The sequence below is a fragment of the Schistosoma haematobium genome, chromosome ZW (assembly GCF_000699445.3).
Source record: "Schistosoma haematobium chromosome ZW, whole genome shotgun sequence".
Taxonomy (NCBI): Eukaryota; Metazoa; Platyhelminthes; class Trematoda; order Strigeidida; family Schistosomatidae; genus Schistosoma; species Schistosoma haematobium.
In genome coordinates, this window is record NC_067195.1 from 79,700,797 (window position 1) to 79,727,079 (window position 26,283).

The 26,283-nt window shown below is 33.4% G+C and overlaps 2 protein-coding genes across 4 annotated transcripts in view; one reads left to right on the plus strand and one right to left on the minus strand.

Annotated features, from left to right (window-relative positions):
* Nucleotides 1–5,098, plus strand: MS3_00004488 (uncharacterized protein; the record flags this gene model as incomplete). 2 transcript variants are annotated; one of them, XM_012936626.3, is made up of 3 exons in its annotated part: nucleotides 50–405; nucleotides 2,607–3,374; nucleotides 4,353–5,098. In XM_012936626.3, the coding sequence occupies 3 exons, from the start codon at nucleotides 50–52 to the stop codon at nucleotides 4,981–4,983; spliced, it is 1,755 nt and encodes a 584-aa protein (XP_012792080.1). In that variant the 3' UTR covers nucleotides 4,984–5,098. The 2 variants fall into 2 exon arrangements, with proteins under 2 accessions (XP_051072592.1, XP_012792080.1); XM_051212410.1 differs by lacking the exon at nucleotides 2,607–3,374 and having other exon boundaries at nucleotides 1–405.
* The window catches only part of LAMC1_27 (Laminin subunit gamma-1), a gene marked incomplete at both ends in the record, with an annotated part of 26,891 nt that continues 5,514 nt past the window's right edge, over nucleotides 4,907–26,283 (minus strand). The window contains 5 exons of one of the 2 annotated variants that reach the window (XM_012936613.3): nucleotides 8,152–8,258; nucleotides 10,095–10,275; nucleotides 13,094–13,246; nucleotides 20,087–20,330; nucleotides 20,434–20,471. In XM_012936613.3, the coding sequence (XP_012792067.2) occupies nucleotides 8,152–8,258; nucleotides 10,095–10,275; nucleotides 13,094–13,246; nucleotides 20,087–20,330; nucleotides 20,434–20,471 (723 nt within the window). Of the gene's footprint in view, nucleotides 5,022–7,610; nucleotides 8,259–10,094; nucleotides 10,276–13,093; nucleotides 13,247–20,086; nucleotides 20,331–20,433; nucleotides 20,472–26,283 lie in introns of those variants that run through there. The other variant, XM_051212411.1, reaches the window with a different exon arrangement.

A 26,283-nucleotide genomic window follows, 5' to 3' on the forward strand; every position in this document is an offset into this window, starting at 1 on the left:
AACAATCCAAAAGTTATCATAAGTTAATGTGCTCTTACGACCGGGTAGAATGTTGTTTCGCGAATTTTTATTACCGACTGATACTATTTTGATTTTATCAATTTTTTTTCAACCGTACATTCATTCTATACTTTACAAAAGTTCGGACGTTCATTTTAATTGCTCAAGCTTATTTCACCGAACTGTTTACGAAAGCTATTTGCTTACAGAAGGTGATGGACTTATTTTAAGTTGCAATGTATGTTCCGAATGCTTCAAAGGTAAAGAAATGTGCGAGCTTGGCGTTGTCAAAAGTGGTTTGTTGATCCCGAGGGTGGAAACAACTAGTATTCAAAGTCATTATGCCAGTGATACTAATTTATTTGTAGCTCCGTATCCTACCTCACTGGAACGTATTCGTCTACGGTATGTACTCTTAACTTCATACTTTTTATTTCGATTACAAATTGAGAAGTCATTTTCGGTTGCGGTACGTGTTTTTATTTTATAAAATAATATGCAAATTGGTATTTCATATAAACCTAGCAAACAAATAAAATATCCAGGATGTTATTAAAGAGAGTATATAATGTGACGCCTGACATTTAGTAAGTTTATGTCCGAACTAGAGGCATATTGTGTGCTCAGGCAGGGGCAGTAACTGTATGTGTTAGAGAGTTCTTAACAGAGTAAACGAGAGGAAATGTGACAAAACGACTGACTAAGCACACGAAATGGGTGTGCATCTAATGATGAAAGGAATGGGCGATAAACAGAAATAAGTCAAACATGAAATCAAGGCAGTCTGATAATCAAGTCTAAGAGTTGACAGAGTAAGGTTTCATATGGGTTACTAAGCTCTCCCATGTAAGGAATTACTGTTACAGTTCTTGTAAAACTTGACCGTTGTCCTGGCCAGAGATAATGTGTTCAGAGCTAGTGATTTGTGCATTCTGGTACGGGTTCTATGTAACCCATTCCGATCTGACCGTGAGCGGACCTCAATGAAAATGTAAGGTATGATAAAAATCGATATACGTCTGTGAGCTTGTTCTGAGACACCAGTTTTGTTTAGCACTAACTACGCTATTCGGAGGGTGGCTCCAACAAATAACGAGCGGCTCAAAACTATCTCCTGAAAAATTCTATTACTCGCTTGTCTCATTGTTGGAAACGAAGTGCCGGTTGAACTTGTATTAAGAAACAAAGTTAGGTGAAAAAAGTACAGACATTAACTCTACCTATCTCTTTGCTGTGAGGTTTGAACTCACAAACCAGGTATGCCTTTTATGACTTACAATAATTAAAGGTGGTGTAGACTTGAATAACTTAAAAATTTTGGATTGAATATTATTTTCAATGACTCGTTATTTACACTTACAATGGGTAAATTAGACACAAATTAGAAAGTAGCTTAGAATATTTATACTAAGATCAAACAATATTACATGAGGTGCACATTTATATTTTTGAAACCATCTTACATTAATCAAAACAGTGATTCGACTCGGATGACTTATCATTCCTCCCCAAAATAAAATTATTCTAAATACAACCTTTCGCTTTATTTGTTAAGTTCCTCTTTTGTTGCTTACGAATGTTAAGACCTTGCCTGATGCTCTGTGACATTGTCTTAAATAGCTTGTGGGTATCCGTTAACTCCAAAAGTTTAGAATATTTGACTGGTTCAACGAATTTTTATCATTGTCTATCATTCTGGATAAGGTACAGTACAATATTTTTGAGACTTCATTGTTACATATATCTATTCGAACTTCAAGTTTCATTGGTAAAGAACTTAACGGGGCCTCGTGATTACTTTTTGAAATAATAATGAGGAGGATGAAGGTAGGATAGCAATCCAAAGAGTGTCAACATAATCTAACTTCATACACGGTTGCCATCAGTCCATCCATAAAACTGACTGGGACAATTTTTACGCTTCCTGAGATAGTATACCTCAAACTACTTATAAATTAGATGACTAAATCATATTAGTAATGTTTGATTATGGAAAATGTTTGATTCAAGCTTAACCGTGGTAAAATTTCGTGCGGTAAAGTTTTATAGGTCAGTGTAAAAACAGTGTTTTGCTAGCATGAATATATATTTGCGTATTCTCTGATTCTAGCAACGGTTTCAAGTTAGTGTGCTAGAAGTTAACCGAGATCGTATCACCAGTATTTGAGCATACTTTTGTATTTTGGGAGCCATAGCAGCTATATGATACCTCTACATCTTCCTGTTACTGCTGTGCGCTTTTCCGTATATCAATGAATAAACAAGTTACTACAAAATAATAAGAATGTGTCGCGTACCATTACGTACTATTTGTGGTTTTTTACATTAATAAATTCATCTTCAAATGTCTTATTTCATAAAAAACTACCTTGTAAGGCAGAGTAACATACTGGCGTCACGCTAATTAACGATACATACGTTTTAAAATATCCTAAGACTTGTCTTTATCGTTGTTAGGAAGGTACTGCGTGTTGTAACTAAGAGGAACTAATAATTCCACAACATAATTCAAAACTATCTAGTGTCACACTACACACATATTTTATATAATCCTTATTTGTTCAAACTGATGTAGGCGACTGTTATAAATTTGCTTATTTTGCCAGGTTACGCAAACGAATTTCGCAAAACATCTCTTCGCTTTTAAGTGCTCTTCCTCTGCTATATGATGATGGTCACTTGAAAGCAGAAGTTACCAAAGAGGCTAACTTAAAAGCACGAAATTTGTCATCATTGTATTTTACGGTTACTAAGCCTGGTCAACCGACAAGCGTGATAAAAACAAGTACAACAAGTACTTATATTAGTGAAACTATCCTTCGCATAAAAAATGCAAAATTTGAGCACACAGGAATCTACAGGTGCATTTTCAAAGGAGAAGTAATTAGAGCATGGTCTGTAACAGTGTTAAAACCTGGAGACGAACCATTTCGAAATCTGTTTTCACGGCTGAAAATTATCCAAGAGAAACCGGAACTAATTTCAGGAAATACATCTAATGGTGATGATGACGACTTAAAATCCTTAGTTACACAACATTTGATCAAAAATAACTTGAAACTACATACATACTGGAATTCATGGTCAGAGTGTGTGCCATGCACCCCAAAAGAAAACTCTTCATTTACTGAAAGTGGCATGCAAATAAGAATTGGTATTTGTCACGTCACACCCATTGATCGATTCCACTCAATCAAACCACATATGTTGGCTGTTGAAACTGAAGAAGTTTTAAAACTGTTCAGTGGACCAGGTTTGCCTTGCCGTTCTCACTTAATTAGGAGTTCGATGTTGAAATATGGACCAAAGGAAATTAAGTTGAGACCGAGTGAACTAATGATAAGATCATGTATAAGGGAATGTCCAGGTTTTAAGTAAGTGCGCTTCAAATGTAAATAAAACTTGAAATATGTGACTGATTTCATTGGTTGGTTATGTATTTTACAAAAGTTTATTTAAAGTCTCGAGTACGATCCTCAATGTTTCTGTAGTTAGACCAAAGTATTAAGTAAAATTAAATCCTACATTTACACAGTGCTATATTAAAAAGCTGCAACAATTTTTAAAATACAACTTGAGAGGTATATATAGAATAGGTTTGATACACTAATGTTAAGCAGTTAAAAAACAAAACAGAAGTATTTATAATGTCGGTATAACTAAGAATGTGTTGATTATTATAACTACAGTGATTCACGATTACATAAAGACTAAGTTGAAAATGAAATCTTCAACGAAACTAGTAAAACATATAGTATTCAAATTCGAACCTAAATATGAGCAATAAGGCTAACAGTGCGACTGTTAATATAATAGGATTGGGATCGAAATTAAGTAGGATAAGAAATGTCCAGTACGGTAGAAGTAAAATATTGTAGAATAAAGAAAGAAGAGTGACAAAATGGCGGAGAAAGGTTATTTATTTATTTAGTTAGTTATTTATGAAAGTGGTAGAACGTTTCAAATATATGTTAGCTGTCAGGCTACAATAAGTGATACTTTCCCATATCCAAACCCTATTCATTATTTTCTCATGTCAGGTTACACATAAAGTTCAACAGACTTTGATAAAAAGACATTATTCTTGCGAATTTAGTTTACGGAGTGAAGTATGTTCTCATCCATTCTGTTCGCTACACACTAACTAGCTTTATGGTATGCTTCATTTATTAGGTACTACTACGAAATGCTTGTTTTGAGTTTTCCAGTAGATATTCAACTAAAACGTAGTAGGGGGTGAAAGATTGTGTAACGATTTAGAAGGATTCAACGGTCAATTCATATTATTTACAATATCTACTTTACACAGTGAAAATTATGTTAATCTATGCATATATTTTTGCTCATTTTAGCAATATTACTACATTGTCCAAATCACCTTTGAATAAACTGTCACGTCTTCCTAAACGAATCGCGATACAAGTAAATGAAGGTGAACCCCTCATAATCACATGCCCAATAAGGAATTCAGTAGAAAAACCAATAACGTGGTTCTATGCACCAGATAATTTTGATGAGCTAATGAAGTTAATTAAAACTGCATATAATTTCACTACTATTATTCAATACAAAACACCATTACGATATCTAATTACTACATTAAAACAAGTCAATTTCACAACATTAATACGTGAAACACGTGGACGATATAGAATTGATCCAGCTTATAATATTATCGTAGCTGAGACCGTATCATTGAACAAGACACAGTATAAAGAATTACATAGTTTAATATGCATACATGGTGATGCGTACTCGATTCCCAATGGTTCAGATATTTATCCTGATTGGTCAGGTATAATTTATATAGATGTTTTGCCACAAAGTTCTTTAGCAAGGATTTTATCAAAGCTAACACCAGTTATTCAAATAATGATGCCGTTTGTTTTGGCATTAGGTATATTTTTTATGATAATGCTCACTTTGTATACTGAAAGGCGACCAAAAATGCGTTTAGCTGCCAAAGGTTTGGTAGTTAAATAATAATTATAAAGCAACATAACACTGAACTTTATATGCACCTACAAAGTTGAAAAAGAACATTGAACGAATATGCCAAACTAATAAAAATGTTCATGTTTTAATATAGCTAATAATGTATTCAATTTGTTCACATTGCCAAATATCCTTTCTATTGCCACTAATATTTGTACTACATATACTACTCTCACATCTCTCTGTGCTGATGTGGTATGGTAAACTGACGTACAAATGTGCCAAATTCTACGTCACATCTGACTAAACGACAAATTGTAAGACCTTGATACTACAAACAGATTAAATATTAATAATAAACGACAGGACAACGGGTATATTTAGTTAAAACCAGCTGATCCCTTGTTTTTCTTCGTTTAGAACTTCTAAAATAATATATAGCTGATTAAAAAAGTCAAAATAAGATTTCTAAAACTCGTTATTTCATTTTTGCTAGTTTTGCACCCTGACTACCTTAGGAAATATCTCTTTTCGTGTTTTACACTAGACACAGGCACCCATATTTACGTGAAACAGTGCACAGATGTCTGATAGCTTATATACACCTGAGTTCAGGATAATCTAACAATGCCTCCAATATAATGTAACCCAATATTTTGTGTGGACCGACACCATCTTGAGTAAATATGAAAATCTTTATCGGGTTAGGTGTGAAATCTGCACTAGTGGTTAACAAAACTGTTTCGATGCCTGATCATACATTTTAATCTAGCTTATTCCAAGGTCAACGCCAATTGTCGAACAGGTCCTGAATTACTGATCTCTGGAGACCATTCACCCCCCCCACGAGAATGTCACTTAAACTGAGAATATTTTAAAATACCATATTCCACAAACGCAAACATAATATTTCAGCTTTCAGTAAATATAAACACAAATGCTAATAATAATACAAAAGGAATGAGGTGTTGCAACAACATACTATATATACTATTGCGAAAGTTATTATTGTTACAACCACGGAACACAATCCACTTCATTATATACATTACGGAAAACTATGATAAGTACCAGTAATTGCATTTAGTTAAACCATATAGTACAAATATCATTTAACTGCTTGAGAGTCGGAAAAGCTTACTTTTCTAGCAGAAAACTTTAAAACCGGATTTCAATAGTCTATTTATTTATTTATATTTATTTGAACACATAAATATTGGTACAAGGGGGCACCAGATATACATGCGCTACACAATGACGATGAGAATGGGAAGAGAAAAAGAATGTAAGGTGAGTATGAGAGGGAATAAAGGAAAAAAGAGAACAATAACGACCACGGATTAGTGTATGGTAGTACAATAATAATAATAATGGGGGGAACCGGAGGGTAAAACCAGAAAGAATTCTTTCAGTTAAGGAAGTTACGGTCACTTTTTATGTAGAAAGTAAAAGAAGGTTACATCAGGACCGTCACTGGCTTTTATTCTGGGCCATATCTGATAACGTCTCCAGCCACTGCGTTACACCATCTGATTGGATTATCGTCTCTGCGCCCGAACACATGATGCCAAACCTCTGCATTACTAACATGGTGTTGCCACTGGATATCGACAATCCTTCGGAGACAACAATGATCAAACGCAGAGAGTCGTCTAACATCCTCAACTCAGTGAGACCAGGTTTCATAAGCATAGAGCGAAAATGCTCTCACCGACGCGTTGTAGATCCGGCCTTTTACAGTCAGACTGACATCATGAAGGCGCCAACGATGGCCCAGATTGGCATAAGCCGCTCTGACATTCACTATACGTGAATCGATTTCATCAATAGTGATACAAATTATAATTTTATCTTCATTAGTATGAATATTTCTGAAGGACAAGGACGTCATTCCATGTCGATGATTACAAGTTCCACCAGTCTGATTATTTGCGACGAATTCCTAACCATTTCTCAGTACTCGAGCGTCTCATTTCTTAAAACGTGAACCAGAAAGAGAAGGCAAGAAGTATGGAAGGAGTTTACTTTGAAGGTCAGTTTGTGTATCGGAATCGAGGGTATTTAGTTGTAACCAAGAGCTTCTAGATCCTACAGTTGGACGTGCTGAAATTGATGGCGAATTCGACAACTGTCCATCCAAGATAGTAAGAATATTGTTCTTTTGTTCTAGAATCTTCATTTGAGTTTTTGAGTAGCACTGGTTACTCGAGGTTTTTTTCAGCGTCTTCTTGGTTTTTAAGAACTTTTACTAAGGGCTCCAAACACATCTATAGCTTTGTGGAAAAATATGGTTTCTGACTAACCAGTTTCCCCGAATATTACTCAGACCCGCATATGGAGAAAACCAATTAAATTGTAAGGGTGAATTTAAGTATATGTAATTGCTACCCAACAATAGATGATTTAAAGAAATTTATAATACTGCCATTATTTATCGACTTAACACAAATTAAAATATTACGAAAAATAGAAAAACAGAACTTGTGTTTCAAAAGTTATTTATTTCCACGAGTGATCATTAGTTAATTTTAATAGTTTATGAACACTAAACCGGTTCGAGAATAATTTTGGTCGTAGACCGATTATTTTTTTATATCTATCGACGACCAGGAAGCATTTAATTTTTTATATAATGGTTTAATACCAAAATTCCAGTTAATTCAACGGTTCATTACCTGACGTCAGTCCAAAATAAATCTTCAGTTTGACCATTATATCAGTTGAATATTCTGGAACAATAACCAAACTAATTGAGTTGGAAAAAGAAACTAGTCACACATGCTCTAAAAGATGTTAAGTTTATCAATAAGTATAAAGGCTAAAAATCCTAGAGTTTTAGAATGAATTATAAAAGACTCTAGTCGTCAATGTGTAGACTAGTTATCTTCACATTGACCAACATACTATGATTAGGTAAACTAAAGAGATTCTCTGCATAACATGCATAAAAGAAATCCGGTTGAATACGAGCTACCGGAAGAGAATTGTTTTCTTCATTTTATTTTCTATTCTCATTCATTTGCAGTATGTATTATCTTCAAATTTTTCCGATGAAATAATAAGAAACAAATTTATACATAGCGTGGAAATAAAAATATAATAATTCTTATTTACATTGTCCACATTTTAGAAACAAGCTTTCACAATTATCATAATATGAGAAAAATGATATGTAGTTGTCAACTGTACATATATAATAAGTAATCAATTGATAAACTAAAATTCTGCATCTTCATAATACTTTTGTATATCTCGCATTGCTTCAAGCGCAGTTGCATGTTTATTTTCAGTTTCTGTATCCATTGACAAACCGAATACACATACTATAAACCAAAAGAAAAAAAGCACTGATTGAAACAAAATCTCGTATGTCAAGTACATTTCTTTTTATATCAAACAAACTGCTTGTCGGAGCAGCTAAAACTAAACAGATTTTTGAACTACTTATTTCTAGTTTTACTTGATAGTTTACATATACACATCACAGCAAATAAATCGGATGAACAAAATTGTTATTTGTACTTATAAACATACCAAACATAGTGAAACTTAAAGGATAGTAGGTTTTCAACAGTGGAATCGCATGTCATTTCCTCGGTAGTGGTTACGGTTTCTATATTTCAAATATTTTCAAAATAAGTAATATCTAAACAACTTCAAATATTTGCACTATATTGAAAATTATCTCTATAAAAAGGTTTAAATTCAATTTATAAGTTTGGAAACAGATTGCTTTCAATCTTGCTCAGCTATAATTTACCTCGGTTTTAAAAGTCAGTAAGTGATTTCTATTGGTTTAAAAGCGGACAATGGCGCTCAGTCACTTGACATTTATTATGTCGGATTTTCCATTTCATGTACATAAAATGGTAGTTTAACTGGTACCAAGTATTTCATTTGCCTTGCTGAAGTGTATATTACTGTCATGTCTAACAAAAAAGGTCAGTGATTAAATGAACCAACGGTAAACCCTGATCTTACCAAACGTTTCCCAATTACTTATATGTAAGCAAACGTAGGTAATGACTGTGCATGTGCTACATATTTTTCACTTATCACTGTCAATAAGCATTTATAGTCCAATTGGTCAATTAACCATCTCTAACTTTAATTATGTATATAATCTCTTTATTACTGTGTTGTAGCTTTCATTATTCATTAACAGAACTTCGAAAACGCATATATATTTGAACTAAGCTTTTGGTTAGCGTTTTTTAGCGAGTTAGTTTTCTACGGGATGGAGTCGCTAACCCCATGCCCAACCCTACTCTCTTGCCCGGGCTTGGGGCTGGCAGTATCCCCAGAGGGGCTCCAGGCGGAGTTTTAAACTAAATTACTAACTAGTAATGAGAATCGGTCAATAAAATGGCTTCTCGTATACTATCAACTAGATTTCGTCGGTAACATTTTACAGTGAGCTATATTATTTGATCAAATAGTAATTAATATTTATCTTCTAGTCATCTACATACTGACAAATGCTTTAAGATAAATTAGTAAACCGATATGTAATCGAGATCCAATTCAACTTAAGGGTATTTACTAGTAAGAAAACACTTCTCGGTCCAACTAAAATACTGAGATTATGATTGTGAATATAGGTGTTAACACTGATACAATCCTCAGAAGATCAACATAAGGCATAATTTTTTATCTGCATAAATGATAATATAATGATAGTTAGACATCAAAATTTTCAAGTGTTATAAAAAAACTCATGTAATAAAAACTGTTGTTTTGAATAAAAAGAAATAAGGATAATTATGTATATCCTTGAATTCTAGTAAGAAGCAGTGACCAGTGGAATTCAAACGTGTCTGTTGTGAGATAGTAACTCACTGATGACAATGGTGGATGTGTCGCTTAATTTTGTGGATTAGTTGAAGTTAGACATTAACACCGTTGGATGCCGGCTCATTGGTTTAGAGGTTAATCGTTCTCGTGCGAGACTGACAGGTCTTGAGTTCAAATCTCACGGAGCGGGATCATGGATGAGCACTGCTGAGGAGTCCCATACTAGGGCGAAACGGCCGTCCAGTGCTTCCAGGTTTTCCATCATGGTCTAGCTTCAATTGACTCATGATCTCAACTATTGAAATTACTTAAATCTTCACAAAAACTCCTTCTAATTATGAAATTATTATATATTATCAACTTACATGTTTTAGTTAATTCAACAAATAAACTTTTTTTACCAGATTTAGCTGATAACATTTCATTGTTTGCATCAATAACAACAAAACGATCATTTAAAAAATCAATATTTAGTTTTTGTGTGCCAATTTTTGCCATAACCAAACGTATAGCACGAACTTGATTTGTACTCAAATTAGTTATACTCTAATATATAAAATAATAATAATAATAATAATAACGAGGATATCAACTAAAGTGAATCGGTCAAGTTTATCGAAAGTTAATAACTATTTTTAAATTTCGATAGAAATAAAGTTACACTGATAATGAAGAAAATAGAATGTTAACAAAATATAATATGAAATATTCCTATAATAAACATTTACATTTTCAACTATATTTAAGTGAAGAAATTTGATATACGAAATCTTTAAAAGGGGTTTCTTTATGTGGATATTATAGTAATTTCAATAGTTAAGATCATGAACTAATTGAAACTAAATCATCATGGAAAACCTGGGAGCATTGAGTTTGAATCTCGCGAGGCAAAGTCGTAGATGCGCACTGTCGAGGAGTCCCACAATAGGACGAAACGGTTGTTCAGTTTTTTCATGGTGGTCTAGCTTTAAATGACTTATGATTTCAACCATTGAAACACTAAATTATTTATTTTATTAGGTAAGTTTGACATTTCTTAAATTTCTCTTACAAATATTTCACTCTTAAAAAGTAGGGTTAAAAGAAACCTAATCGGGGAGTTGAGAATATAAAGCTATTGAGCAGTTTACGCTTTGTTTCATAGAGTATACCTATTGGAACAGATCAGAGTTCATCAAAATTCTACAGTTATACAACCAAGGAACATTCGAGTATATTTTGTGAATAAAATGAAGTATGTTGTTTCAACTAAAGTATAAATATTCTATAGATTTTCTTCTACTCTATATCTTATATGTGGTGTATAGCAGTTGTAACAGACAATTTGGAATGCTAATTAATCTTGTATTAATTTGACGAATAAAACAATTCTTTGTTTATAATTATATACAAGAATTGATTGTCAAACGGTAACCAGTTGTATGCTCTAGTTATTAGTATCCATTAACGTTAAACAAAAGACTTGATAATGCATTAAACTATAACCGTTTCTTAAACTCTGTCCATATAGGTATTTCTGTGTACTGTTAGCGGCATTTACTGTTCATTACTTTTAAAACCAACCAGAAGTTAGTATTATCTCTTAGGATCCAAACTTAAATGTTTGAATTCAATCAGTATTTAAACAGAAACCTACTAATAGAGTAAACCACATCATTTTTTAGATTACTGACAGATAAATTAGACCATTTAGTAATCCACATTCAATATTTATCTAACAGACGTCAGATTAGCACCATACGAAACAAATTTAGATGGTATAGTTGTTTTGGTGGAGATTTTGTACATCTGGAAAACGATTTCATCTTCGCAAACTGATATCACCTAAAAAAATTGTTGATCACCCAGTGATGAACGTTTTACTATTTATCTTTGTTTGTGATTACTCAAAAAGCGACACTTATTACTTCATATACAATCAAGTCCAATGCCTGTGTGTTATGTCATTAACTCGGTACTATTGATTTACGAAACTGTGATCTAGTGAATCACACGTTAGATCTCAATAAATTTGAAAAGAGCACCATTCTCATTCAATATTTGTTGGACCCATCTGTGTATAAATTATGAAACGAGGTGGATTCAGTATAATAAACCAAAACACTCAACTCGATGATGAAATTTAAGGATTGTAAAACTGTACAATATGAATGCATATATTAAGTTTAATTGCTGATAGATAATTCCACATTATTATTTATAGGTCAGTCGTATAATTAGTTGTTTCAGGAATCGTTTTACCTACAGGTTTTCGAAATCTGTTATTCAAAAAACATCGGGGAGATTTTAGATAGTTCCATATTTTTCACTAAAGACCTGTGCAAGATATAAAGTCTTGTGTTATATATCGGAGTATCCATTAGTCGCCATCCTTATTTGCGTTTTTACTTAAGACCAATATTAGTGATACACACTGTAGATCAATTGGCCCTGTACACGAAAACAGATAGCTTACAACATGGACATGATAAATACTCTTCGTTATTTGACAAGAAATATTAAAAGAAAATTGATCTTGGAATTGACACAGTAACATCCACTTGTCAATGATGATAACTCAGAAGATTGAATTCTATGGAAGGGCCCAGCTATATAGCCGTGATGCGCATGAAATCGAGGTTCAAATCAACCATTTATATGAAGAAGGGTTTCGTTGTTACAATTTATGTGTAAATTAGATAATAACCCGGAATCTGAAAGTATCTATAGCGACTGACGCTTATGCATGAATAGAAAGAAAAAGGCTTTGACAGATTAAGTAACAGATAGATGGTGTGTCTAAAGTAAGTAACGGCTATCAATAATCAGAGACGAAGGACAAAACATACGAAAACTGTCACGTTTAAATAAAAATTCAGGGAATTCACGAAAACCTGAGGTGTAAATACAATAGTAAATAAAGTGAATGTTGTCTGTTTATTTAAATACTTCGGAATATCACAGAATAAACATTATTATATACCATATGCTTAGAAATTATGATTACTGAATATTACTGAATATTTACAAGTAGTATAAAATAATTGACACAAAATAGATTGAGCAGGGAAAGAGTGAATATAGAGCATGCAAACAAACTTTACATGCAGTTTCTTTGAATCATGTTTTGTGTATTAGCAAAATACCCATCTCCAGTTATAACTAAGAAATCTCCATTTGTTCGATGTTGTTATCAAGGTGAACATATATATAATAACTACTAAATAACAAAGAATTCAATAAGAAGAAACAATGAAACGTAACTTAACGCTATAACACCACCTTTTTAACCAAATAAATCATTTTAATAAATAATATTGCAATTATTGATGATAATGTATTTTTTTCGAAAAAGATACTATGCATTAAGATCAGTCGAACTAACCGCGAATTCCGGGATTTTAAATGCACTTCCTAGTACACGACTTCCATGATCGCAAACGCAAAGAGCATCTAGTTTTGAATGAACTTCAAGTAGTGCTCGACACTGTTCACTCCAAGCACTATATGGTACATGCACGGTCATATCTATTATTTCCTGAGAATGAAAAATAAATAATAAAATAACAGTAATATAGCGTAATAAACGATATCAATATTTTTCGCAAACCAAGCAGCATATTCCGGTGGACATAAGAATAAGGGATTATTTAGGTGGCTTTTTCGACTAGTTGGTTTCCACAGTTTGGTCGACTAGTTCTGTATGTCAACAGACAGACTTCATTTCTTGTACTCGTGCTAAGCACTTGAGAAGTTTAGTTCATATCAATGCCAAAGGATTCTATTTTACGCAGATACGCAGCCATATAGTCGATAGAATTTAAATCGATCTATTTTTATGGACCATCAGATGAGACTAGTTTAAAAAAACTTTGAGCAATCTAATTGTAATATGTGTATCATGCATAAAAGTGATTATTTCTTCCGATCATAACTAACGATAAATGTAATTGCTAATTCTTTGAAAAATAAAACTGAATAGATTTGTTATAACTGCAAATTAAACCAGAAAAAAAAACGGAGATTCACATGATGGATAGAAGATAAAAGGCGATGTAAGACGAAATTTGTATACATCCACCAAAAACAATAACACAATCATTTTAGTAAAACATATTCAATTATACACAAATCTTACTACTATTAAATAATTATTCCATGCATACTTACTTACTTGCACCTGTTATTCTCAATAAAGCATAGGACACAGACCAACATTCTCCAACCCACTCTGTCCCACTCCTTCCTTTCCACTTCTATCCAATTGTTATTCATTCTTCTCATCTATGTCTCCATTTCTCGACGTAATGTGTTCTTTGGTATTCCTCTTCCCCTTTATTTAGTCTTGAGGATTACATGTGAAGGCTTGTCTTGTGACGCCGTTCGGTACTTTCCTCAATATGTGTCCTATCCACTTCCAGCAATTCTTCCCGATTTCTCTCTCCACTGGAATCTGGTTTGTTCTCTCCCACAGCACGTTGTTGCTGATAGTGTCTGGCCAATGCATCGGAAGTATTTCGTGTAGACAATTGTTAATAAACACTTGTATCTTCTGGGTGATGACTTTCGTAGTTCTCCAAATTTCTACCACATACAGTAGAACTGTCTTGACATTTGTATTGAAAATTCTGAACTTGGTATTGGTTGTTTGACAGACAGTTGTTTTGAGTTCCAGATATTCTTCAATTGTAAATATGCTGCTATTGCTTTGCCGATCCGCGCTTTCACATCTGCATCAGATCCACCATGTTCATCAATTATGATGCTTAGATATGTCAATGCTTTTACATCTTCCAAATCTTCTCCATCAAGTGTGATTCAGTTGTTGCATTCTGTGTTGTATCGGCGAATTTCGCTTTTCCCTTTGTGTATATTGAGACCCACTGCTGCTGAGGCTTCTGCTACACTGGTGGTCTTCTCCTGCATTTGTTGTTTCGTGTGCGACAGAAGATCCGGATCATTTGCGAATTCTAGATCGTCCAGCCGCATCCTAGCTGTTCATTGTATCCCATGCTTTCCCTCAGGGTGTTGACGTCTTCATGATCCAGTCGATTACCAAGAGAACTAGAAAGAGTGAGAGTAAGCAACCTTGCTTGACAACAGTCTTTACTTCGAACGAGTTTGTCAGCTGTCCTCATTATTATGCTTAATCAATCAATAATCTCTAGCTTGATCCCATCCTTATACAATTTATAAATCGTGGCAAAGCTTGATAATCTAGTTTATTGTTAAGCTTTGCTGATTATTTTGTAAATGTGTTGTACAGTTGATTTTCATTGTAAGATATCAAACACTAGAGTGTAAAGTGTGAATACTAATATCAAGTTATGTTCATGATAAAAATTTGAGTCATAGTCAACCTGATCATTAGTTTTCATAGTAATTTCAAAGGTAATTCATCAAATAAATCTAAGTAATACAGAACATAAATGGATTTTATCATTCTCTTTATCACTTATAAGTAGCCTAAATATTCAATTCATAATATGGTTCAAACCAAATAATCAACATTATTCTTATGAATGAAGTTTGACGAAAATTCGTAATCAAACACCTAATCAGATTGATAAGATATATCACTTACACATATAAAACATTATGCATTATAGAGGAAGAATGTATTTATAAAATCTCAGTGAAAGAATTTGAAGTAAATCCAACGTTTCATCTGGCAATCTGGTCCAAGCTTTTTCAAGGAAATATATCTTTAATGTCTCACATTAATTCGGTGCCCAAATACTGTGAAACTATTATGTATTATAGTTGAAACTAATATATAGTGCTTCACTCACTTTTATACATAGAATTCATTCTTTTCTAATCATGTAGTGAAATTATGTAATTATTACTTTTTTTGATAATCACTATTCATCTTATCTGCCTTACTTTACGTGGTTAGATTTTGTATTCTTATGTAATAATCCTCCATAATTTTGTCTCATTTTGAATTTCTGTCTTAACTTTCTTAAATAAAGTATACCAGTGTATTTAGTATCTGGGAAGAACTGAAATCCAGGACTTGTGTTTCATTCTAGTTAGTACTTGTCAATTGGATGACATGAATCCCAGTGTTGATATTTATACCAATACTTAAACTCAGCCTCTGTCACTTTAAACGTCAACTCATTATTCACTAAACTGAAGAATCCAGTTAGCCATTACCATGTTCAACGTGTATGAAGGTATCCATAAAGGTTTTGTAATTTTAACCATTCCCCTTTCTTCCCGTGAGTTGTTGTAGCTGTAAATTATTTGAAGATAAACAAGAATGAATTATACTTAGGCCACTTCTGGTCTGAGCCATGTTGATAGATGAAGACTACTTGGTTGGGGTCCGAGTGACTATCGTAACCAATGGTCGGAGACTCTTGGTGACATGGTTTAGAATCGACCACATTGACGTAGGTGTATACAATCTCTGTCTTCCCTTAAACTACGACATTAAAATCGCTTCATATCTTTCTTTCTACGTACTAATTCTTTCTTTCTGTACTATATCCTTATATACAATCTTTCTTTTATACATTACCACTATTGACTTAACTACTCCTATGAATCCGGTGTTCATCTTTCTGTGTTAATGAGGTATGGCAACTTGGACCGATGCATGGATGTGCTTGTTCCTACGTTGTATCTGATTGAATGACTGATTATTATACTCTATAAATCTTGTTGCTGATTTCCCTCTGTTAAAAATAATCAAAGAAACTAAGTGTATAACAGTGTAAGTTTCAGAAAAAATGTAGAATACAAATACTAAATAATCACCATAGAATACTACATATTGATGGAATGGTGGAGAGGAAATCTATAGATTTCTACCTAGGAAAACGCTGAGTATACATTGATCGAGCTCAAAAGAAAAAGGTTTTTCCAAGAAGCTAAAAACCAACAAAAGTAAGAGTTATTTGATTTTCAAACTATGATCAGTAGCTTATTTAAATAGGATCGGCAAAGCAATAGCAGCACATTTACAATTGAAGAATATCTGGAACTCAAAACAACTCTATGTCAACCAACCAATACCAAGTTCAGAATTTTCAATACAAATGTCAAAACAGTTCTACTGTATGTGGTAGAAATTTGGAGAACTACGAAAGTCATCACCCAGAAGATACAAGTGTTTATTAACAATTGTCTACACGAAATACTTCCGATGCATTGGCCAGACACTATCAGCAACAACGTGCTGTGGGAGAGAACAAACCAGATTCCAGTGGAGAGAGAAATCGGGAAGAATTGCTGGAAGTGGATAGGACACATATTGAGGAAAGTACCGAACGGCGTCACAAGACAAGCCTTCACATGTAATCCTCAAGACTAAATAAAGGGGAAGAGGAATACCAAAGAACACATTACGTCGAGAAATGGAGACATAGATGAGAAGAATGAATAACAATTGGATAGAAGTGGAAAGGAATGAGTAGGACAGAGTGGGTTTGAGAATGGTGGTCTATGCTCCATTGGGGATAACAGGCGTAAGTAAGTAAATAAGTTATTTAAATAGGTGGCTGAATCGTTGACTGAAATTTCAATTTATAATATAAAGTGGTTATTAATTAATACAATCTATATTCATAACTGGCTTTATGTTGCTAATTTCTATCATATTGAAAAACAAATGAAACTTTATGAATTCACAATAGACATTAGACTGAAAAACCATTTTATTATTATGGATAAGATTTGTTGTTTGCATCAAGCAATGGATGAATTCACATAGCTTTTCTACTGATGCATATCATGATCAAAGTATGATTAGAAAAACAATCACACGCTTAGATAAACCAGCTTCATAGTAATATATAAGTGAAATGATTTAACTTTACAAAAAAAAACAATCGTCTAAAGATTGAGTTATACTATTAGGGACCATTAAATGATACAGTAAAATTATATCAACTCAGAAATTTCTAATTTGTTATACAAATAGTTTTCATGTAAACTAAATATAGAATAAATAGATAGAAGTTCACTTGGTATTATTTTACTTGAATCTTCCCATTGATGTTTAGGTCTGCAATTGATCAGTCATTTGTTAGCACATGTGCATCCTGTGAGGATTGCCTCGTTAGTGCCTTAATTCACAAGCATTATAAACAAAAACGGATAGTGGATAGCAGTGGAATCCAGGACGCGCGTTTCGTCCTATTTAGTATTCGTCAGCTGGATGTACCTGTATCCCAGAGTTGATGTTCACTCCGGGACTGTAACCCAGTACCGTTCGCTTCAAACGTGATCGCGTTATCCACTTAGCTTATGGCCTGTTCCGATTATGTTTAGCGATGGAGGATGATGGATGTTTATCCTCTACTCTTGTTGGGTTACTTGATTGTATTTGTTTCTGCAACCATTTTGGTATATGTTCATACACTCTAATTTTGAGATCACGATTGCTCCTCCCTATGTATGTGTGACCACACACACATTTAAATTGGTAAACACAATGGGATGTGACACAATCGTTTTCATGTCAGTTAGGTTTTGGGTGAAGCATGCACCTTGTTCTTTCTTTGATAATGACCTTTGTTGTACAATGCGTTTTGTTGATGACTGATTTAAGTCTTTGTTTCAATAAGAGGCTATTTGAATCACCTCTGAATGGTAAGGTGATGTAGACAGGCTTTTTCTCTACCGAGGCTACAGTAGGTCTCACTATACCATGGACTTTCCATCTATTTATGAATTTCAGACGACACGATCAAGCCTGCTGAATAGGCACCTCATCAAACCACGTTTGTATTGCACAGGGCAATAACTATAGTAACTAATGTATTGACCTGTCCACGTTAGTTTTCTAAAAATAGATCGCCTTACTGAACCATCTCGTCTACTCAGGAGTATATCTAGGAAGGGAAGTTTATCGTTTTTCTCCTCTTCACATGAGAGACTAATATGGTTTTGAAGAGTGTTGAGTTTATTTAATAAACCGTACATATCTTCTTTTTTCACACAAACAACTGATATATCGTCCACATATCTCTTATAAAGTCACATGTTTTCGATCAGGTCATCAGCCAGATTTTCAACATGTGCCATGAACACATCTGCTAATAATGGTCCTAGAGGACTATCCATAGCAACCCCAACAATCTGACGAAAGTATTCACCTTCAAAAATGAACTGAACTTTGTTAGTACATAATAAGAGTAAATCTTTAAGAATTTTTAAAGGGACAAGTAATTTAAGGTTGTTTAAAGATATGTAATCACATAATATATCAAATTCTAATTTTCGTAAAATTCATTAAAGCTATTTTCAAACAATTAGTCCCTTTGATAAATTTTGATAATGCAACGAGAAGACGAAATTTATTAAGATTATGTGATATATTTGTGCAATACATTTCGAACAATCTGATCATACATATAGTTGTTAAGAACATTTATATATAAAAGAATAAAAGGTCACCTAGACAGATTAAAAGTAGGCCGTAAAAGGAAGAGAGGGGAGTTTCAGTTTGTGTATGGTCAAGGCTTCAATAAACCTTAGTATACGTTCTTGAAGGCTTTTGTATAACACTACAAATGCTGACTGGATGTCAACCATATGACCAGTCTCAATCAAATGTTTCACAATGAGCATTGGAATCCATCTGTTTCTGCAGTCACTCTTAATTGCAAATCATGATTTTTCATTAAACCTCGAAAAGCTAGCATGATTTATTTAAAACGAAATTTTTATCAATTTAACTCCGGCTGGAGCCCCTCTGGGGCTTCTGCCGGTTCCTAACCCTGGATAAAGGAGGAGGGTTGGGCATGGGGTTAGCGACCCTATCCCGTAGAACACTAACTCGCTAGAAAAACGCCAAAAACGCCTTTATCAATTACCATACATACAACTATGTGGCCTATGCTCCATTAGGAGTAACAGGCGTAAGTAAGTAAGTAATACATACTATTAACATAGCTTAGATTTAATTGAATAATTTTCTTTTAATAGCTTCATTCATTTATCATATCACATCATAGCCATATTTCTTGACTGTCTTTATACTTACTTACTTACGCCTGTTACTCCTCGTGAAGGAGCATAGGCCGCTTACCAGAACACTCCATCCAACCCTGTCCTGGACAATCCTTTCCAGCTCTTTCCAGTTGTTATTCATCCTTTTCACATCTGATTCTAGTTCCCGACGTAATATGTTCTTTGGCCTTCCTCTTTTCCGCCTCCCTTCGGGATTCCATGTTAGGACTTGTCTCGTAACACAGTTTGGTGAAATCCGAAATGTATGTCCTATTCACTTCCAACTTCTTTTCCTAATTTCCTCTTCAGATGGAAGCTGGTTTGTTCTCTTCCTCAGCGTGCTGTTACTGATAGTATCCGGTCAATGAACATTGATTATCTTGTGTAGACAACTGTTTATGAATACTTTTACCTTCTTGTTGATAGCTGTAGTAGTTCTCCACGTTTCAGCTCTGTACAGTAGAACTTCCTTGAAGTTGGTATTGAAGATTTTGACTTCGATATTAGTTGAAAGTTGTTTTGAGTTGCATGTGTTCTTCGGTTGTAGGAATGAGGCCCTTGCTTTGCCAATCCTCCCATTTATGTCTGTATCGGATCCTCCTTGCTCATTGATGATGCTTCCCATGTATGTGAAGGATTCTACATCTTCTACATCTCTTTATGAGTAAAATAAAATAACATTTACTTAACTTAGCTTTATCTATTTTATTGTTTATTTATCATTAGCGCGTAATTACTATATAACTATCTATTTCTAACCTTTTGATCTCTTTTATATTATCAACAGTTTGACACATTCTTTGGTTTATAATATTTTATACAGTCTATCAACTTTGTTTGAATCTTTACTATAGTATATTAATATATGTTCACGTCAGCCTTTAATCAAATTCATTTTTTTCTAGGAGTTTGAAACTTATTTGATTATTTTGATTTTGAAACACTACAGGTTACAATTAGAACTTAACAACAACAACGACAACAAATCAAGAATATATGGCGAAACTATAATTTATGGACGAACCAATCACGTATAAGATAAGAGGTTTTGGATTTTAGCGCGAAATTCATTCATTCGTTCGGATATATAGAGTTTTGGCATTATAGCTGATATCGGTTCGTGATGAAAATCCTAAATTTAATTCCTAACCTTAACCATCAACTGTAAATCATAATTTTTTATTTCTCATACTGGTTTATAATCGTCATTTTATCCTAGTTATTATGTGAACACTCTCAAGGTCAGTTTAGGGTCACTCAAAAAGTCGTCCATAAATTGTATTCTTAGGGTTGAAAATCAAATTTCAGTTGAGATAATTGAAAATGTTATTTTGAGACATTCAGAAGAAGTTATATTGATAAGTTTATAAAAATTTCAAAGATTACTTAAACATATCAGTAGCCATCCGGATGAAGAAACCGGAACTATGCGTACTGAAGAAATATCTTCAACCACTCCTCCTCCCCTGGCCAGCATCAAGGCTAATTAATCAATAGTAATCTTAGCTACTGAATGACCTAATTTGACTATCACCTTTCGTATTTATCTCTGTTATCTTTATTCACAAATCTTTGTATTATTAACAGACTGACCAATTTCAGTCTTAAACCTCAGTTGGAAGATACAAGCAAAAATACCAAGGGAATATTATTATTATTATTGTTATTATTATTATTATTATTACTATTGGTTAAACATCATTATTGATCCCCTCTATACATGATTCGTTCAATCCGCATTTATCCCTCCTTATTAGATCTTTTTTTCACATAATACAGCCTTCCACTAAACATTTGACCGAATTGTAGTTGCATTATTATTTCTCACCCTATCTGATCCATATTTATTCTGATCATGGATCTTAAATTTTCACTTAACATATACGCAGATTCCAGTTAACATTCTATGTTAGTCAGTATCAATATCAACAATTTTATTGTATTTTGTTTGACAATCCTAAATTCACATGCTTTAACTCTAAACGATGTACTTTACCCTTAACCTGGCTACTATTTGGGTTATTAATTTGGATATATGAATTGTAGAACTTGAAGAGAATTTATCAAGAAGAATAGTCTTCATTCAAATACTATTCTTTGAATCTGATGGGGATCTTTAAACGATTAAACGAAAATCATTGATTCTGCTTCTTCATCATCTTAAATTTTTGTTTAAATCTTTTACAATTTTTTTGTAGAAATGAAAATTTGAGTACTTCCAATAGTTAATTATAATTCATTGAATCTTTTCATCTGTTCATATGATTCCATAGTGAAATACGTACATAAACAAATATACTTGTATTAGTAGTTAATTTTCACTATAGACAAACTTAAAAACTACTGAAGCATGAATTAAGTAGTGTAATTAATCTTTCATAAACTTTCTTTTTTTCCGCATTGGTTTGTTACAGTGGAATAATTTTATTTATTCATGAATTTATTCACAATTTTAATTATAATCATTATCATAAGGATTGTTATTTCAATTACGGAGACGAGATATTTCTAACAACCTTTATTTTATGGTACGGTGGTAGACAAGAGTTATATATATATATATATATATATATATATATATATATATATATATATATATATATATATAAATACAGCGTTATAAACAAATAATCAGTGTATTTAAAGAAATGAATAATAAATGTTAATTATATGTAGATTATTGGAAGCTTAAGAGAATATGTTCTGTTATATACGAGTGAAGATTAAATTACGAGTAACTTCTGAGACCTATTAATGGACTAATATTATCTATATATACATATGGTACAACTATTCAGTAATTAGATTATATCTATATCTATATTCCTTTCAATATAAGCTTCATTTTGACCTATAAATTATTTTTATACGATTTAATTACTTACTTACGCCTGTTATCCCCAATGGAGCATAGACCACCATTCTCAAACCCACTCTGTCCTACTCATTCCTTTCCACTTCTATCCAATTGTTATTCATTCTTCTCATCTATGTCTCCATTTCTCGACGTAATGTGTTCTTTGGTATTCCTCTTCCCCTTTATTTAGTCTTGAGGATTACATGTGAAGGCTTGTCTTGTGACGCCGTTCGGTACTTTCCTCAATATGTGTCCTATCCACTTCCAGCAATTCTTCCCGATTTCTCTCTCCACTGGAATCTGGTTTGTTCTCTCCCACAGCACGTTGTTGCTGATAGTGTCTGGCCAATGCATCGGAAGTATTTCGTGTAGACAATTGTTAATAAACACTTGTATCTTCTGGGTGATGACTTTCGTAGTTCTCCAAATTTCCACCACATACAGTAGAACTGTCTTGACATTTGTATTGAAAATTCTGAACTTGGTATTGGTTGGTTGACATAGAGTTGTTTTGAGTTCCAGATGTTCCTCAGTTGTAAATATGCTGTTCTTGCTTTGCCGATCCACGCTTTCACATCTGCATCAGATCCACCATGTTCATCAATTATGATGCTTAGATATGTCAAGGCTTTTACATCTTCCAAATCTTCTCCATCAAGTGTGATTCAGTTGTTGCATGCTGTGTTGTACCGGAGAATCTTGCTTTTTCCTTTGTGAATATTGAGACCTATTGCTGCTGAGGCTGCTGCCACACTGTTCGTCTTCTCCTGCATTTGTTGTTGCGTTTGGGATAGAAGGGCCAGATCATCTGCGAAGTCTAGATCGTCCAACTGCATCTTAGATGTCTATTGTATCCCGCGCTTCCCTTCAGACGTTGACGTCTTCATGATCCAGTCGATCACCAAGAGAACTAGAAAGAGTGAGAGTAAGCAACCTTGCCTAACACCGGTCTTCACTTCGAACGACTTTGTCAACTGTCCTCCATGCACGATTTTGCAGTGTAATCCATCATATGAACTCTGTATGATATTGACTATCTTCTGAGGCACGCCGTAGTGTCGAAGGAGCTTCCATAGTGTTGTCCTGTCCACGCTGTCAAATGCTTTCTTGTAGTCAACGAAGTTGATGTAGAGTGATGAACCTTATTCAGTTGGTTGTTTCACAATGATCTGTAGTGTTGTGATTTGGTCTGTACATGATCTATCCTTACGGAATCCTGCCTGTTGGTCACGAAGTTGGGCGTCTTCGGATTCCTTCATTCTGTTTAACAATGCCCTGTTGAAGACTTTTCCTAGTATTGAGAGGAGAGTGACGCCTTTGTAGTTATCACACTTGCGGAGATCGCCTTTTTTATATATTTTGACGAGAAGTCCTTCTTTTCAGTCTGTTGGTACTTGTTCTTCATCCTAAATCTTGCTGAATAGAATGTAGAGTATCATTGCATTTACTGCTACATCTGCTTTCCGTCATACGATTTACTGTTCCTAAATTATGTTCAGTTTATTAACTATCGTCTCCCACGTTCACAGCCACTTTTTGGCTTATTAGTGTATGAATGTTATTTCTTATTTTTTGGTGTGTTGCGGTCTGTTTGTTTGATATATAAACCCAGTATATCTGAAATTAATGATTCGCATAGTGGAGGCTGTTATTACCATTCTGGAATCAACTGGACTGGCTAGGCGAGCAACGAATCAATAGGACGCTAGGCTGATCAGACCAAACGAACGTCATTGGTTTAGTACCTTACAAGAGCGGATAAGTCGTATTTTCATTGGCAAACAAATTACGTAATAACTTGTGAGCCATAAATACACAACAGGTTCAATAAGTCATAAGTTTATTATACATGTCAAAGATGCTTAGAAGTAATATTCAAAATGATATATGTATTAGAGTGAACAGAACAATTACTACTTGTTATAGATACCTTCAGTCATTATTTTCGGTTAAAAAAAGTTTACTAAATAACAAATTATACTTTCGTGTATTAGATAAACGAAAAAGCTCTACATCTTCAAAGATATATTCAATCTATTTGTTGTATTTTTAAAGAAAATATTATTTTATACGTATATTATGTTTCATTTCGTCACATGTTCACCGGTTTCTCCATTTCTATATGATAACTATAATAATGGTAATAATATAAGCGCTTTATTTAATACTTGGCTCTAACCATGCAATTCCCAAAGCTGAACACGAGATAACTGGGAAAATAGATATTCAATATTTACCACGGAGAAAAGACCAACATTGGAGAAGGTGGGGGAATATGAATTCAATTCATCAAATGGCATGGCTGAGCTTTGCAGGTGTGATCATTCTGTATAACTTGTTTTTACTCACATTAAATATATTGCTCTATCCTCAGCCTGAATGTGTTCTTTAGAAACTCCTGACATGTTAATTGTTACGATGCGATTAGTCAATGTAGACAAACATGTGATGTCCAAGTAAGATTTTGTAGACTAAACAGTCATATCATGACACATCTATGATTTTAGGATTAGGTCTATTATAATAGTACTAATAAGGAAGTAGACCATAGTTCTACAAGTAATCAGTACAAAATGTGCAAAATCGGTTAAATCCCCCTTCAGTTTCTATGCAATATGCAAATATTCAAATAAATCTATAAAGACGTTGCCAATTGTTATTAGCTACAGCCCACACGTATCATCAGTATTAGCTCTCATGACATCTGTTTATCATCAATAAATATACTGGATGCATTTTTTCCAAGATTTTCGTCTTTTATTTTTCAAAAGAACGGATACGTAAGAAAATGTATTAACTACTATGGTGATTGCGTTTGAATTCTTTACTGTTTAACATTACAGATGTTTTGTAAACTTTAAATAGAAACTTTTGAGTACCAGTCGGACTCGCATAGTTATGGTTAATAGTTAGAATTATTTCCATCGTTAAATTCCATTTCTGTTAATCATGCTGTGAGAAATAAAACACTCATAGTCTGTTTATATATATTGTAAGAAGTTATAAAGTAATATTCGCGGATTTGTTAGCAATTTTAAAGAATATCAGTCCTAAGCAAAATAGTACATGTTAGATAGATTAAAAGTGATAATAACTTTAAGGAGTAAGGAAACGAGTTATCTTGTTAGATGATAAAATAAAAAATGGAATTCGTTACGCTACATCTAAACGTGTTCTACAACAATTTGTGACTCTAGTTTTCTTCGTTTATCTGTCCTCGTTAATTCTTCATTTCATAATCTACAAGAAATTTATATCGTTTGTATATTTAACTATTTAACGAATGCTTTAGTTAATAATGTCACCTATTTACAATCCAGTTAGGATAGAGCAAACAGAATTATGTCCATTAACAGATCACTAGATGTGTCAGTTTGAGTGTGCAACTTATCTATAATAAACTTCAGTTGAAAATTAGAATTGAACACATTTTAAAATGAGGTAGTCAATAAAGTTAAAATCTTGATGGATGAACATAAGTGTTTTTCTGATTATTAAGAATATACTCTGTAGATGATTCTTAACAATCATAAAGACGAACAACATAGTCTTCCTTAATATTTAATAATGAACATTAATTAAGGGTGTGGTGTGTGCTCCTGATGTCGACAGATATAAGTAGTATGTATCGTCAATCGAAAGTGGAATACCTGACTGTAGAAGGTTAAGAAGATCAAAGAAAAGAGGACAAGAACAAAAAAATGATCGGTATGGAAACGAAGGAACAATGAAGTCTGAGACGATTGATTAAC